The 14,475-nt window shown below is 45.6% G+C and overlaps 1 protein-coding gene across 1 annotated transcript in view; it reads right to left on the reverse strand.

The window, feature by feature from the left end:
- The window catches only part of OBSCN (obscurin, cytoskeletal calmodulin and titin-interacting RhoGEF), a 247,659-nt gene that overhangs the window by 157,977 nt on the left and 75,207 nt on the right, over positions 1–14,475 (reverse strand). Inside the window, exons 21-26 of the mRNA XM_059729369.1 lie at positions 9,984–10,250; positions 8,603–8,715; positions 7,459–7,612; positions 4,275–4,436; positions 1,077–1,181; positions 110–376 (exon numbers count right to left, since the gene is read on the reverse strand). Coding sequence (XP_059585352.1) covers positions 110–376; positions 1,077–1,181; positions 4,275–4,436; positions 7,459–7,612; positions 8,603–8,715; positions 9,984–10,250 — 1,068 coding nt within the window. The remainder of the gene's footprint in view (positions 1–109; positions 377–1,076; positions 1,182–4,274; positions 4,437–7,458; positions 7,613–8,602; positions 8,716–9,983; positions 10,251–14,475) is intronic.

Here is a 14,475-nt window from a genome sequence, read left to right on the forward strand (position 1 = left end):
AAGCCCAGAAATGAAAGCAAGGTTGCAGGCCTATTCCCTTCATGGCATATTCAGATGTCAGGACCTATCTACATGCCTTCAATAAGCACTTGAAAAAATGGCCAGGTACCTTCCACATAGAAATAAGCGCTGCTTTTGTCATCGATGGCATCGCACGTGTAAACGTCCTCATCTGCAAAAGTCGCATCATTTATGATGAGTGTCCTGTACACGCCGTCACTCACAAACTCGAATTTACGGCCAGGGCAGATCTCGATGTCATTTTTATACCACTTAACACGGGCAGTGGGGCTAGACACTTGGCACTCCAGGTAACCCCGGTGTTTCTCCAAAGCAATCTTATTCCGCAACGGCTTCAGGATTTTTATAGGCAGTGCTAAGGAAAAGGAGAGAAAACAGTTGGTGGGATTGCAACTGGACGGTGCTGGATAAAAATCACTAGTGACGTGTCCTTTATCATTACTGATTCACTGGATTGTGATTGGGACTCTTTTGAGCTATACGGTACGATAAGACACAATGAGAAAAAGAGATGGGGAAAGTCAGTGTTATTATCCCCATTTTACAGACGGAGGCCAAAGCGACTAAAGCAACTTGTCCAAGATAACATGGGGATTTTGAACTGAACCCAAAAGGCCTGGGTCCTAGGTTCGTGTACTAACTGTCTGACCACCCTTTCTTTTCCTTTGTAACTTGCTATTTAAATTAGACACAAAATACTCTATGCTCAAATGCATGGCAGTGAGAGACAGTGCTAGCCAGGCAGATGTGAAACTATAGCATGGAAATGCCTTCTCAAAAGAAAAGAAAAGAAAAGAAAAGAAAAGAAAAGAAAAGAAATGCCCATGCTGCAAAGAACTTGTACGTTTTAGTAAAGGAGACTACCTAGCAAAGAGCTTGATATTTTGCAAGAGGAAATGCAGACAAGGGGTTACATTTTTTTCCCCTTCTCTTTTTAATGGAGCCAGGCTAGGATTTCTGAAGACATTCACTCTTGTCCTACTGACATTGATGGGTGTTAGTTAATTTGCAAGAAACAGCTCTTTAAGCCATGCTGTCATTTCTGCTGTAATTACCGTTAACTCTCAGGTGTGCTCGAGATTCTGCGTTTTCTGCTACAAATTTGATCAATCCAGCATCTTCCATATGGCAAAGCAAGTAAATCAATGAATGGGTCCTTCCTGTGAATAAATGCACAACCACACATAACCCACAATGAGAAGACAGTTTTCTTTTGACACTGAGAGTTGCTGGTCTAAGCAACGTTAGCTACAATGAACTGGTGCCCACTTCTGACAACGGAGAACCTGATCCCGCCTCCCAATAAGCACACTTTTATGTACTAAATAGGAAAGTAAACTTGAATCCCGCCAGAACAAGTGGCTCCCCAGTTCTGAATAACCATCTGGAAAAGAGTTGAGTTAGAAAGAGATGTACATACAGGGCACATCTATACATATGCCTTACTGCGCAGTAGACTAAATTGCTGCACAGTAAAGCATCACTGTCTAAACGTGTGTGGCAATTAGGTTAGTGTGGACTAATTTACTGCACAGTTGGATAGTCCTATCAGACACAAGTACTATCTGAAAGCAAAGTAAATTACTGCACTTAAATGCATGTGTGGACAATGACATCTGGATTATTTCATAGATTTCATAGACATTAGGGCTGGAAGGGACCTCGGAAGATCATCGAGTCCAGCCCCCCGCCCAAAGGGCAGGACGTCAGCTGGGGTCATAGGATCCCAGCAAGATAAGCATCCAGTTTCATCTTGAAGGTGTTCAATGAAGGCGCTTGAACAACCTCCGGTGGCAGGCTGTTCCAGATCTTGGGGGCTCGGACAGTAAAGAAATTCTTCCTTATGTCCAGCCTGAAACGATCTTGTAGTAGTTTGTGACCATTCGACCTCGTCATCCCTTGGGGCGCTCTGGTGAACAAACGTTCCCCTAGATACTGGTGGTCACCCCGATAAACTTGTAGGTGGCCATCAGATCACCCCTGAGCCTGCGCTTTTCCAGGCTAAAGAGCCCCAGGGCTCTCAGCCTGTCATCGTAGGGTCTGCTTCCCTGACCTCCGATCATGCGCGTGGCTCTTCTCTGGACTCTCTCAAGCTTCTCCACATCCTTTTAATGAATTGTGGAGCCCAAAACTGGACGCAGTACTCCAGCTGCGGCCTCACTAAGGCCGAGTACAGGGGGAGAATGATGTCTCGGGATTTGCTTGAAAGCATCTATGGATGCAAGCCAGTGTTTTGGTCGCTTTACTAGCCGCAGCATCGCATTGCAGGCTCATGTTCATCTTGTGGTCAGTGATGACCCCCAAGTCTCTTTCTTCCATAGCGCTAACCAACATAGCACTGCCGAGCCTATAAGGATGCTGCGGGTTTTTCTTCCCAAGGTGGAGAACCTTGCATTTATCGGCGTTGAACACCATCAGATTCTCATCCGCCCACTTGCTGAGCCTGTCCAGGTCAGCCTGGATCACCCGCCTGTCTTCTGGTGTGGATGCTTTGCCCCAAAGTTTGGTGTCATCGGCGAACTTGGCCAGTCCGCTTCTGACTCCAGTGTCCACATCATTAATGAAGATGTTGAACGGTATGGGTCCAAGGACAGAGCCCTGGGGGACCCCACTGGTCACAGGACACCACGATGAGTGACTTCCATCAATTACTACCCTCTGGGTCCGACCCCGGAGCCAATTTTCCAGCCAGTGGATCGTGGGGGACCCAAGGCGACAATTGGCCAGTTTCTCCAAGAGACGATCATGGGACACCAGATCGAAGGCTTTTTTGAAGTCAAGATATATGACATCAATCTCATCTCCCTTGTCCAGGTGATAGGTCACCTGGTCGTAGAAGGAAATGAGATTGGTCAAGCAAGAAGCATTAGTTTACTCTGGCTCAAATTGCACTGGAGTTTATTCAGTAGGGCTGTGCAAAGCTTCGGTCCCTGATTTGATTTGGTGGAGATTCGGCCTGATTCAGTGGCTGAGTCTCCGAATCTGAATCGAATCAGGAGAGATTCGGAAAGATTTGGTGATTTGGAGATAGACACAGCTTTAAAAGTTTTTTATACATACCTCTAGGTAGCAGGCAGCTTGTGAATGCTGAGATGGCGGGGTGGATGGAGCATCCCACGGGAGCGCGGGGAGTTTCCCAGCACGCTCGGCGGCAGACCTGGAAGTGGACCAGACGCACTCCCAGTCTACTTCCAGGTCCACCGGGGACCATGGGGAGGCAGCCTCCCGGCTTGGCAACTGGTACTTCCTGGGTCTGGGAGGACATCTGGGGTCCCCTTACAGCTGATCGCTGAGCCAGGGGGTGCACAGGGTCTACCACCCCCGCATGTTTGGTGGCGGACCCAGAAGTGGACCGGAAGTACGTCCAGTCCACTTCTGGGTTTGCCGCCGAGCGTGTGGGAGGTCCCACCATGCTCTTGTGGGATGCTTCATCCGCCCCAGCATTGCAGTGTTCATGAGCCGTGCCTGGTACCTTGAGGTAAGTAGAAAAAACATTTAAAGCTGCGTCTATGTCCGAATTGTTGATTCTCTGAATCAGCATCAAATCTTCAGATTCGGATTTGGCCGAATCCGAATCAACTAATCGAATCACTGTCCCCGATTCAGGCCAAATCCAAATCCGAATCGAATATGGCCCGTTTCACACACACCTATTTTTCAGTCACCTTAATTGCACATGCAGACCTGCTCACATGTATTTAAACATCCATCCATTTCCTTGTGTCTTTGATAAAATGCACCATATTCATATGGCTTAAAACTGGTGGTCATTGAACTCACATCAATGTTCTCCCATCCCTCTCATTTGCATACATGCACATTTTCATCCTGAGTCGCTCGAGAAGCTAGGAGCCCCTTTTGCGTGATGACCGGAGAAGAATGGGGATGGCTGTTCCCACAGTCCAGTGTAGGTAAGTGTTTGCTTCTCCTCCCTAAGACCTGAGTTTGTTGCCTGATCAGGAATGAGTGAACTGTTCTGACACCCTCCATCATGGAAGTTGACCATGCAGCCGTTACGCTACAGTCCTGGTCCCACTTGGTTGATACTCGTTTGAGACCCATAACACGCTTGTCACAAGCAGAAACTCCTTGACCAAAGAGTAGGAGTCAGTTCTTTGTTCTCAAAGCCTATTGCCATCTGTCCTTTCCCTTTTCTCTGCCATATATCCCCCAAGCATGTACCCACATATCCTATGTCAACCCATGTCCTGTATGTGAACCGCAAACCATGATACCACATGTTTACACCGTACCATCTTGACGCATCTTGATGTAGTCACTGGCCTTCTGTTTGACATCATTATTGTACCACTGGATTTGAACCTCATCATGCGAGATCTCACACACAAAAGTTGCGCTTTCCTTTTCACTCACTTCCGCGTCTTCCAGTGGTTTAATGATCTTGATATCTCGGGCTACAGAATAATAGACGCAAGTTAATCTTTGGCTCCTTCATAACTTTGCAGAATTCAATTATCTTCTAACACAGCGGCTTTGAAAACAATGCGATTAAATCTTACATTTTAATCTAAAGCTGCTCCCTTGCTACTTTGCATCTCCTTCTAGGGTGTGATAAATATCTCAGCTACTATTGATATATTATCACATATACATGTATCTCACAGGGCATGATAGACATATTTAACAGATACTACTGATACATGGATTTATCCATGGATCTATGCCAATATACCTAGTGGAGCAAAGTGGGTCATAAAACAGGGTACAATTTGGTGCTAAATGGACACTTGGGCCCTTAGCACAATTCCTTGTAGGACCTTTTCCAGGCTTCAGAGAATACAAAGACATTCAAGCACAAGGGCGGGCAATTATTTCGGGTGAAGGGCCGCTTACTGAGTTTTGGCAAGCCATCAAGGGCCGCATGACAGGCAGCCAGGAGCAGCTAAATATTAATTTTTTCAATTTTTTAGGGGCCCTGAGGGCCAGATACAATGGCCTGGTGGGCTGTACTCAGCCCACAGGCCACATTTTGCCCACCCCTCTTCTAGCAGACAGATGTTGGTCGGTCATCATAACCTGTCTCCCCGTCAGAAACAAACAGAAATAAAAGAATGCTATCTGCAGTAATGTGACCTTGTCGTGATTAGGGCTGTCATGAAGAAGCCTAGGAGTCATCTGCCAGAGAAACTTAATCACCTGATCGTGAGCCTTAAGATGGTTTCCATTGCAAGTCAGGGTGAAGTTGAGCATTAGCTGAGCAAGCTGAAGGAACTTGTACAATGCCAACGTGCATCTTAACCTGTAACTCGCTAAAGGCACAGGCCCAATGCCTACTCCTAGGCTGTATTGTGGCTGCTTTGCACTATTAGTGGAGGTCAAGTTAACAAACAAGAGGGACTTGGGGGTCAGGATTGACCACAAGATGAACATGAGCCTGCAATGCGATGCTGTGGCTAGTAAAGCGAGCAAAACGCTGGCTTGCATCCATAGGTGCTTCTCAAGCAAATCCCGTGACGTCATTCTCCCGTTGTACTTGGCCTTGGTGAGACCGCAGCTGGAGTACTGCGTCCAGTTTTGGGCTCCACAATTCAAAAAGGATGTGGAGAAGCTTGAGAGAGTGCAGAGAAGAGCCATGCGCATGGTCAGAGGTCAGAAAAACAGACCTTATGACAAAAGGCTGAGAGCTATGGGACTCTTCAGCCTGGAAAAGCGCAGGCTCAGGGGTGATCTGGTGGCCACCTACAAGTTTATCAGGGGTGTTCACCAGGATCTGGGGGAACGTCTGTTCACCAGAGCGCCCCAAGGGATGACAAGGTCGAACAGTAATAAACTCCTGCAAGACCATTTCAGGCTGGACATAAGGAAGAACTTCTTTACTGTCCGAGCCCCCAAGGTCTGGAATAGCCTGCCATCAAAGGTGGTTCAAGCACCTACTTTGAACACCTTCAAGAGAAGCCTGGATGTCTATCTTGCTGGGATCCTTTGACCCCAGCTGATTTCCTGCCCCTGGTGCAGGGGGCTGGACTCAATGGTCTTCCAAAGTCCGTTCCAGCCCAAATGTCTATGAAATCTATGAAATAGCTGGCTACCAGAAGAGCTGCCTGAGGGTTCAGGACCAGCAAAGTGACTCCTGTAATATTTCTTTCCTGCATCTATCACAGCAGATGTAGCCTATGTAAACTGGCTGCAAACAGGGCTTCCCAACAGCTTGATGATCCATGGCTCTTCAGCAACGTATCCTGGAAGCTACAAGAAACCAGTTCACATGAGAACAACCTAATCTGTGGAAAGAAACGGGTCTGCCATGCAGCGAGGCCCAACTCCGAGGGAGGGGAAAGGTAGCTTATTCCATCTAAGCACTCTCCTTTCCAGCAAGTTATGTGAGTGGCCTCAGTCTGTTTTTCATAACCATAATGAAAAACATAACTTCCACTTAGAAAGATAACAGCTATCGGCCCAAATTCAGTCCTGAAGCTTGCTTGTGATCTCAGTTGTGCAGGTTTTCAAACACCGGTTGCTTCTGATTTCGGTTCTAGCGACACTGGAGCGAGACCCTTCTGCAAGCAACGCCATCCTCGCCTTTCCTGTCCATTGTATCCTTTCACAGTGCTTAGGGAAGTGCCCAATATGCCCTGAATGAATCTTATCTGTCTACAATTTCCTTTCTGGGCTCACAGGCAAGCAAGCTAGCGTTGAAGCTCCAACAGATCCAATGCATTTACTCAAAAAGAAAAAGGGAGTTTAATAAAGGGCAGGAATGGGACATCTTGAAAAACAATTCAGCTTAACGTGAGCGGCCGCACGATGGCAGCACACAACAAGAAATGAAAAGAGGCTGCTATATATGTAGCTGGGAAGTGATATTTCCAGACCCCTATTACAATCAATCCAGTAACCTGCCGTTCACATCTGAAGCTTCAGAAGAAGGTGGGAAGTAGCATCAGGTATCTCTTAAACATCACAGGGCTGTGCATAGAGGACAAAAGCTCCCCTTGGCAAAGTAATGAGCTAAACACCTAAAGCATGAGATGTTATTACCTTATCTAATCTTATCTTAAAGGGGGACAAATGCAGAGGTCCCAACTCCGTTTCCATCCACTTCTTACTTAGGCAAACTCCCTCTGCTTCAAGGGAGAAAGCTGGACTTGAATGTGCTAGTCTTGGCCATTAGCCCACTGCTAGGTAGGATGGTATTCTGCTACCTTGCCACTCACTTGTCATCACCTGTAAGTTATAAAAATCTAAGGACAAAGGTTAAAAATAAGAAGGAAAATGACTGATTCCCATGAGGCATGGAAGAAAGAGTTGACACCTATTTATTCAGGGAAAATGCAAACAAGGCAGAATGCTCTAGGCATTTCCTCACTGGGAAGGGAAAGCTGATCTCAGTCACCGGTGACCCCTGTCCTCATCTGGCTGTCAGATAATGCAACTACACTCCACATCTGGGGCATTGCTTCTCTTAGCCAAACTTACCATGAACCCTTAGGTTAGCTGAAGTCTTGTCATCCCTTGCATCACACACATAGGTTCCTTGGTCATCACATTCACACTTGTGAATAATGAGGCTTCGCTTAGTTCCTCGGGAAGTAATTCCCATTTTTTTACCTTGCTGTAACTCAGATCCATCCTAAAAGAAAAGGACCAATGGCGGGGCATCACTGCTTGTCCCTTACTTTGCACATGCACTTATTTCTCATTGACTCCAGTGGGATTTCAGCACAGATATAAAGTAAAACACATGTATAAGTGCTGCACTGAACAGGGATCAACCTGTAGCATGGGTGCCACAAGTAGCACAAGCAAGCTCTGCGTGTGTGGCATGTGGATGATTAGGGAGGAGACGGGCAGCACAGCTGCAGAAAGGAGAGAAAGCAGAGCAGGAAATCAGGCAGGAAACACAGGGCAGGAAGCAGAAAGCAAAGCAAGAGATCACAAGGAGCAGAGTAGGGAACAGAAACAGAGCAGCAGACTGGGCAGAGGAAGAGGAGCGGAGTGCCACTTGGGGAGGGTACAGGGCTAACCAGTAGCATGCCTGCCCAAAAGGTTGGTGCCTACTGGACTAAAGTATGTATTTAAAATGCCTGGCTGCACTAGAAATGAAGGGTACTCATCCAAACAGCATGCACTCCAGCCCTGTAACAGATCTGAGGCAGGGCACTTTTATCCCTGTTTTACAAAGGGATCAACCGGGTTTAAAAGATATGCAACAAGCCCGAGGCCATACAAAGGACCATTGGCAGGGTGCAAATAAAACCCAAGAGTCCAAGATGCTCGTCCTGAACTGTAACTACCTGTAACACTGCCTGAAAGATAAAGGAGGCAGAAGAAACCTGGACTGATCTTCCTCAGCATTCCCCTTAAAAATGCAACACAAATCTGAAAATCTCTGTTAACAGTCCAGAGAAGTTGACCTTGTGCCCCCATAGAAACATCCTTAAAGATCTGGGAAGTAAAATGATCCCCGGATTAAGTCTGACACACTGGGAAGGTAACGAAAGCTGAGGATCTGTGGTTAATGGCAGAGAAAACCCACTTCCAGCTGCTTTTGAGTTTAGTCACTGCCTGCAGGGGAAAGGGATCACATTCAGAAACAGGACTTAAGCTGCAAGCTTTGTACCTTCAACCACTTGACATCTGCATTAGACCTGGAGAGCTCACACTCAAACTTTGCCTCCTCCTTGGCAATGGCTTGCACATCTGTCAGAGGCTGGATTATTTTCACAGGTAATTCTGCAAAGCAAAAGAAAATACAGTCAGAGGCAAGTGAGGCTTGAACAGGTTCTTTATTTTTTATTTAAAAATCATTAAACTGTGTTGAGTGCACTTGCTATTGGTTCACAGTCCTTTTATAATTTCGATAATATACATCATTGCTATGATTAATCGTTATTTGTTCAATGAAAATACCATCGCTGCTTGGACTCAGGCCCAAGGAATGATAAGCAAGTATTGTGGTTAAATAACTGTTCTCCGAGTCTAACCCATCTTAAAGGCTATACATAAAGATGTAAAGGATCAAAAATTCCCCAGAAACAATATTACTACAAGTTACTCATAGCCACAGAAAAGAGGAGGGTTGTGGGGGGGGATCTTCCGGAGAGATTTAAATAAAGATCAGTTCAGCAGAAAGTAGGAATTGTATACATACTAAGGGAAAGATTTGTTCTTATTTTGTATACTCTACAGCACGAAACAAATTCTAGGTATTTATAATGGATAATGATGATATGTGGCATGTGTGAAGGGGTAGTGATTCATCTCAGCTTTCTTATTTTCTTGTGCACCTCAACAGTAAATAAGGAGTCTAAGTATAGAGTACAAATATAAAATCCAATTGGCACGAACTGCAAAACAGAGTCACAAAACTAATTGATGTCTTAGTCTGCTGACAACTTATTAAAAAAAAAAAAATTAAGTTCATTTTGGATTGAGCCAAAGAAAGTGTTTCAAAATGTTAGGAGGAACTTAAAAAATTTTTAAAAAATAATCAGTTCAGACAAAAGATTTCATTTGAGTTGAACCAAATGAATTCATTTGAATTTTCAGCATTCTTTAAAATAAGCTTGGAGGAGATTTTGAAACGGGAAGTCATTTTTTTCCATTTTCTTCTTTGAAAATGTCCAAATATTTTAATTAAAACAAACAATGAAAAAATTCCCCTGAAAAGAACAGTTTGGCAATACTGACCAAAAAAATAAAATAAATCACCAATCATTTCAGTCCCTGACGCTGAACTCTTGCAAGGTGGTGGGGGGGGGATGCTTTGGCTGAAAAAATTAAAAAGCAGAACACTGATAGGTATGGCCCTGAAAACATAGCTACTAGTGATGAATCCCTCTCTCTCTCTCGCACACACACACACACACACACGCACATACATGCATGCACACATGCATGCACACACAAATGCAATCACTGGAAATGCATCTATGGCTCCAGTGCTCACTGAACTAGAGGCACGGGGCCAGGTAGAGCTCCAGACTGCAGAGGCAGGATACCTTTTATAGTGAGTCTCCCTGATGTATGAATGCCTTCTGCCTTGAAGGAGATGAGGCCCGCGTCTTCCAGCTTCAAAGAAGAGAGTTTCAAGAAATGCCTCTTCCCCTGGGCCCTCATTTCAACGTTCGCTGCTGGTTTCAGCCTCACGCTGTCCTTCATCCAGGTTCCTTCCACGTCCTCGTGAGACAGCTCGACCTCGAAGGTGGCTGCTCCATTTTCAGAGACTTCCACTGGCTTCAGGCCTTTCACCAGACTGATTTGCCTCACTGAAAAAATACAAACGTGGAAGAGTTGGTTATGTTGCATTGAAAGGAAAGACAATCTTCTGCTCCATCTCTGTAGATAGACCACATCAAACAAATACCGTATTTTCCTACGTACAACACACCCACTTCCCCTCCATCATTCAGCTGCTGGAAATTGGTGTGCACATTATAATCAAGAAATATGGTGACAACAGGTATTACCGCCCACCCTGGCAGGGGGCTCTTAGGGAAAGATCTCCTTTTCTTCATTCTTTCAAAAACAAGATGTATATTTTATTCAGCAGCACATGTCTATGAGAAAATACAGTATTCTCTCCCTGGTCCTCGGTATAACAAAGTTATTGTTCATTAAGTATGAAAGCTTGTCAACAAGGATCCAGTCCCTAGCCCTATTGAATAGCATGATCATTGCTGTTGAGATCAGTGGGTTAATCCAACAGAATGGGTCCATTGCTCAACAAGCTCAATATCATTCACGTCAATCTTTCCAAAATTGAACTTGACCCCCATGAGCTTTGACATAGCACTCGCATACAGGAACAGAGAAATCGCTGTTGTGGATTAGACTCGTCACTGAGACGGCAAGCACTACCGAGGGAGTCGTATTCAAGTAGAGCAGGAAGGACCCTCGGGACATCATCTAGTCCAACCCCCGGCTGAAGGCAAATCTCTGTCCCTCTGCAAAGTCCCAATCCTCTTTCACAGGAGCTGGGCAGCTGCCTGCTGGGGCGGCAGGGGATGGGGTCCGCTCCCACCGGCCAGCAGTGGTCTGTACAATTGCTCCAAATGGATTTTGGTGTCTCAGTCCCTCCGCTACCCAAAGAGGGCCAAGGGATCCTTACAGCTTCCTGGGAAGCAGAGCACTGCTACCCCATGCCTCGATGAAGCCTGGCATCTGTGCTGCACCGGGGACAGCGTCCAACCTAGAAGGTGTCCTTCATGGTTTTGGACCGGGGCATCCCTATGTGTTGGACAAGACGACTTTAGAGTCCCCTTCCAGCCCTGAGATCCTGTGGCTCGAAATCCCGTTCTTCCTTTGCCCCGCAGAACTATATTCGTTTGACTGCCAGGACCTTGCCCAGGGACAGGAGGGCCGGGGCAGGACTTTTTCCCACAAGCATCTGATGACCATGCCTAATGAGGGAAGAACGGATGATTTCCATGGTTTGCTCTTTCGCTTCCTACTCTCGGCCTGAGACTCTGCCTGCCCTCTAACAGCCACATGTGTCCTTGACTTCTCATTTACGTGGACGGCCCTTCCCTCGCCCGGCAGAGGGATCTTGCACTTGAAGCCACAAGACATTTCAAAAGCCTCCTCTGTACCTGCGATGGTGATGACCTTCCATCTAGGTCAGTGGATATGTCAGCACTTGGAAAGGGGAATGTGCTGATAGGCAAACAGGGGATATTCGGAGGAGGGGAAGGGATCCGAAAAGCACCGACTCAGACTTAGCAATGCCTCAACAGTGAACCCAAGAGCTGACTTCCACAGCAAGCCAGCCCTGGAAAGAAGGGCCTGGAAAGAAAATAATGTCTCATTTGGCAGATATCGTAAAAGTGACACACAGCTGAGGGGGAAAAAAAGAGCTTTTACAGGGTTTACTTTAAAAGGGAATAATGTGAGTTGGAACGATGTCCAGAGATGCCAAAAAACAAACTTCACACGCAGACTCTCAGTATTAATAATTTAATCTAACTGGCCTGATTCCACTACTGTTCATACTCCTTTTATACTGGTGAAACTCAATTCAGATTAGCGCTCTAGTTTCTGACTGGCGCTCGCCTAACTGAGAGAAGAGCAGGTCAGAACAAGATTTTAAACAAAAATAGGCTCCTAAAATCAAGCCTTTTGCCCAAGGTTTGGCCCTTAAAGACACGGCCCAATTTTCAAAATTGCTGAGTTCTCAAAAAGGCTCCTTCCTTCGGTCTGAGCTGCTCGGTACTCTACTTTTGAAAAGAAGACTATTTATTTAAATGCCTAAATATGGATTTAAGGGCATCACTGCAGACTTCTGATTTTTAAAACCACACTGGGAAACCAGCACGAGATCAAAATGACAATAGTGTAATAATGCATAAAATCTGGCTGCTCTCCTATTCCCTAGAAAGCTTGCCCTTTATGTAAGGCACGTTTGATCATAGGCAAAGAGAAACCTTTTAACAGCAGCCGGTTGCGATGGACCTCCCTGCCCCACCGATAGACACATAGAAAAGTAGGGCTGGAAGGACCCTCAGAAAGTCTTGTAGTCCAACCACTTGCTCATGTTAAAATAATCCCTGTCTAAAACCTAGGTAAGTGTCTAACATGCTCTTATAAACTTCCCCAGCCTCTTTGGAAAGCCTATTTCTCATAGCCTGAACTCCCATCATAATGAGGAGGTTCTTCCTAATCAAAAAGTTTATTCAGAGCTGTTCCCTGATATCAAAGGGATGGTTCCTCTTTCACCAGCTATCGTTCCTCAAAGATCAACTGGGATAGTCTCAATTCGGTTTAGAGCTTCTTGTGCAGCCAGTTCCCATGCACACTGCCCGGTATCAATGGACACCACTATTGAGAGCTATAGCATATGAAGACATTAGGTGTAGGTGATGAAGGGGCAAGCAGTTCTTTTGCACAAATAACACCCCCCGCCCCCCCACACACACACCCGCCCTACATACGTCTCCGTTTCAGGACGTGAATTTAAAAAGATGTAAATGTGCAAACTCATCGTGTGCATAAGCCAAAGGAGTAAAACACTCAATGGCACCAATTAAAAGCAGCCAACCTCCTACTGTCTCAGTAGTGGGTGAGATGCTACTGCCCTTTGGATGTATTTTGTTTTTAAGAGCCAGCCATGACAACTAGCCAATGCCTAGAAACAGAAGTCACAGAAGCCACAGCTTTAACATGGCAGCAAGGGCAAAATGCTTCGCTGGAAGGAGTGCCAAATGTCACCTATAGACTGGAAAATGCCTGGAGAGACTCTGCATGCAAGAAGACAGAGGACCAGACTGCACTCTCTGTACTCAACAGCATTATATGCTCACTGCTAGTAAGAGCACAGCTAAACAGACCGGCACAATCAAGCAGAAGATGGGGGATTACAGCCCATAACTACTTGGCATGGCACAGGTCTTCACAAGTCTGGCCTATGCTACAAAGTTTTGCCAGGCCAGCCTTGTTGGCTGCAGGGCAAGACAAGATCACGACCCTTGGCCAACATAGCCATGCCAGCAAAATCTTAAAGACAGCCGGGCTTTTCTGAGTTTAGCTTGTGTCATTCAGGGAGGTGGTATAATTATGCCAGTGTAACTATTTTGGATGGATGGACAGATGGACAGTATCGACTGTAATGTGGACAGGTCCCAATGTCTCCGAGAAGGATACTTCCAAAGACATCCATTCCCACCCAATTGCACCAACACTGGAAATGCAACAGGGAGGCTATTCTGGGGTTGCTTCACATCCCCGCTCCCTGGCACAGTGGATGTCTTGAGAGTAATTGGAGAGGGAACATTTCTGAAGAGGCTTCATGTCTGCTTTCCTAAGTCAGGCATATATAAGCAGAGGCAGCTAGGGGCACTGTTGAAGGGAAGATCCCTGCCTGGACACAGCATGCACATACGCAGTGTGTCCAGGAAGCTCTTTCCACTGCAAATGCTAAATGGGCACTCGGGTCAAAGATGTCTTTAAAAATATGAATTTTATTTATGTGAATTGCCTCCCCTAAAATTATTCAAATTGAGAGATTTTTAACTATCAAATTTGCTGCCTACTTTTTATATAATTCCTGCTTTAACTTAAATCTCAGTTCATTTTGTATCAGCGTCCCTTTAGTTTTTCCCATGAACTTTCAAGCAAGCTGATGAGCACATATGCTCGCAGAATATGCATGTTAAGTCTGTATGTATAAGTGTGTATTTTTCTTATTATCTGCATTGGCTAGACTACCTGAAGACCTACATGATGGTAGAGCTCCATGGTACTAAACACTGGACCTACGCATGGTCAGAAATAAATCTTGCTGTAAACAGATCACAGGCAATGACTATTATCTACATTTTGCAGCTGAGGAATAGAGAGATTAAACTTGACTACGGTTACGCATGAAATGAGGACTAAAACCTAGAATCAAACTCAAGATCTCTGAATTCCTAAGCCAACATAAAACCACTTAATCGCATAAAACAAATATATTAAAGACCATGTCTCCAAATTGAAGCAGTATCATATGACAAAGGT

This window comes from Alligator mississippiensis, chromosome 5 (assembly GCF_030867095.1).
Source record: "Alligator mississippiensis isolate rAllMis1 chromosome 5, rAllMis1, whole genome shotgun sequence".
NCBI lineage: Eukaryota > Metazoa > Chordata > Crocodylia > Alligatoridae > Alligator > Alligator mississippiensis.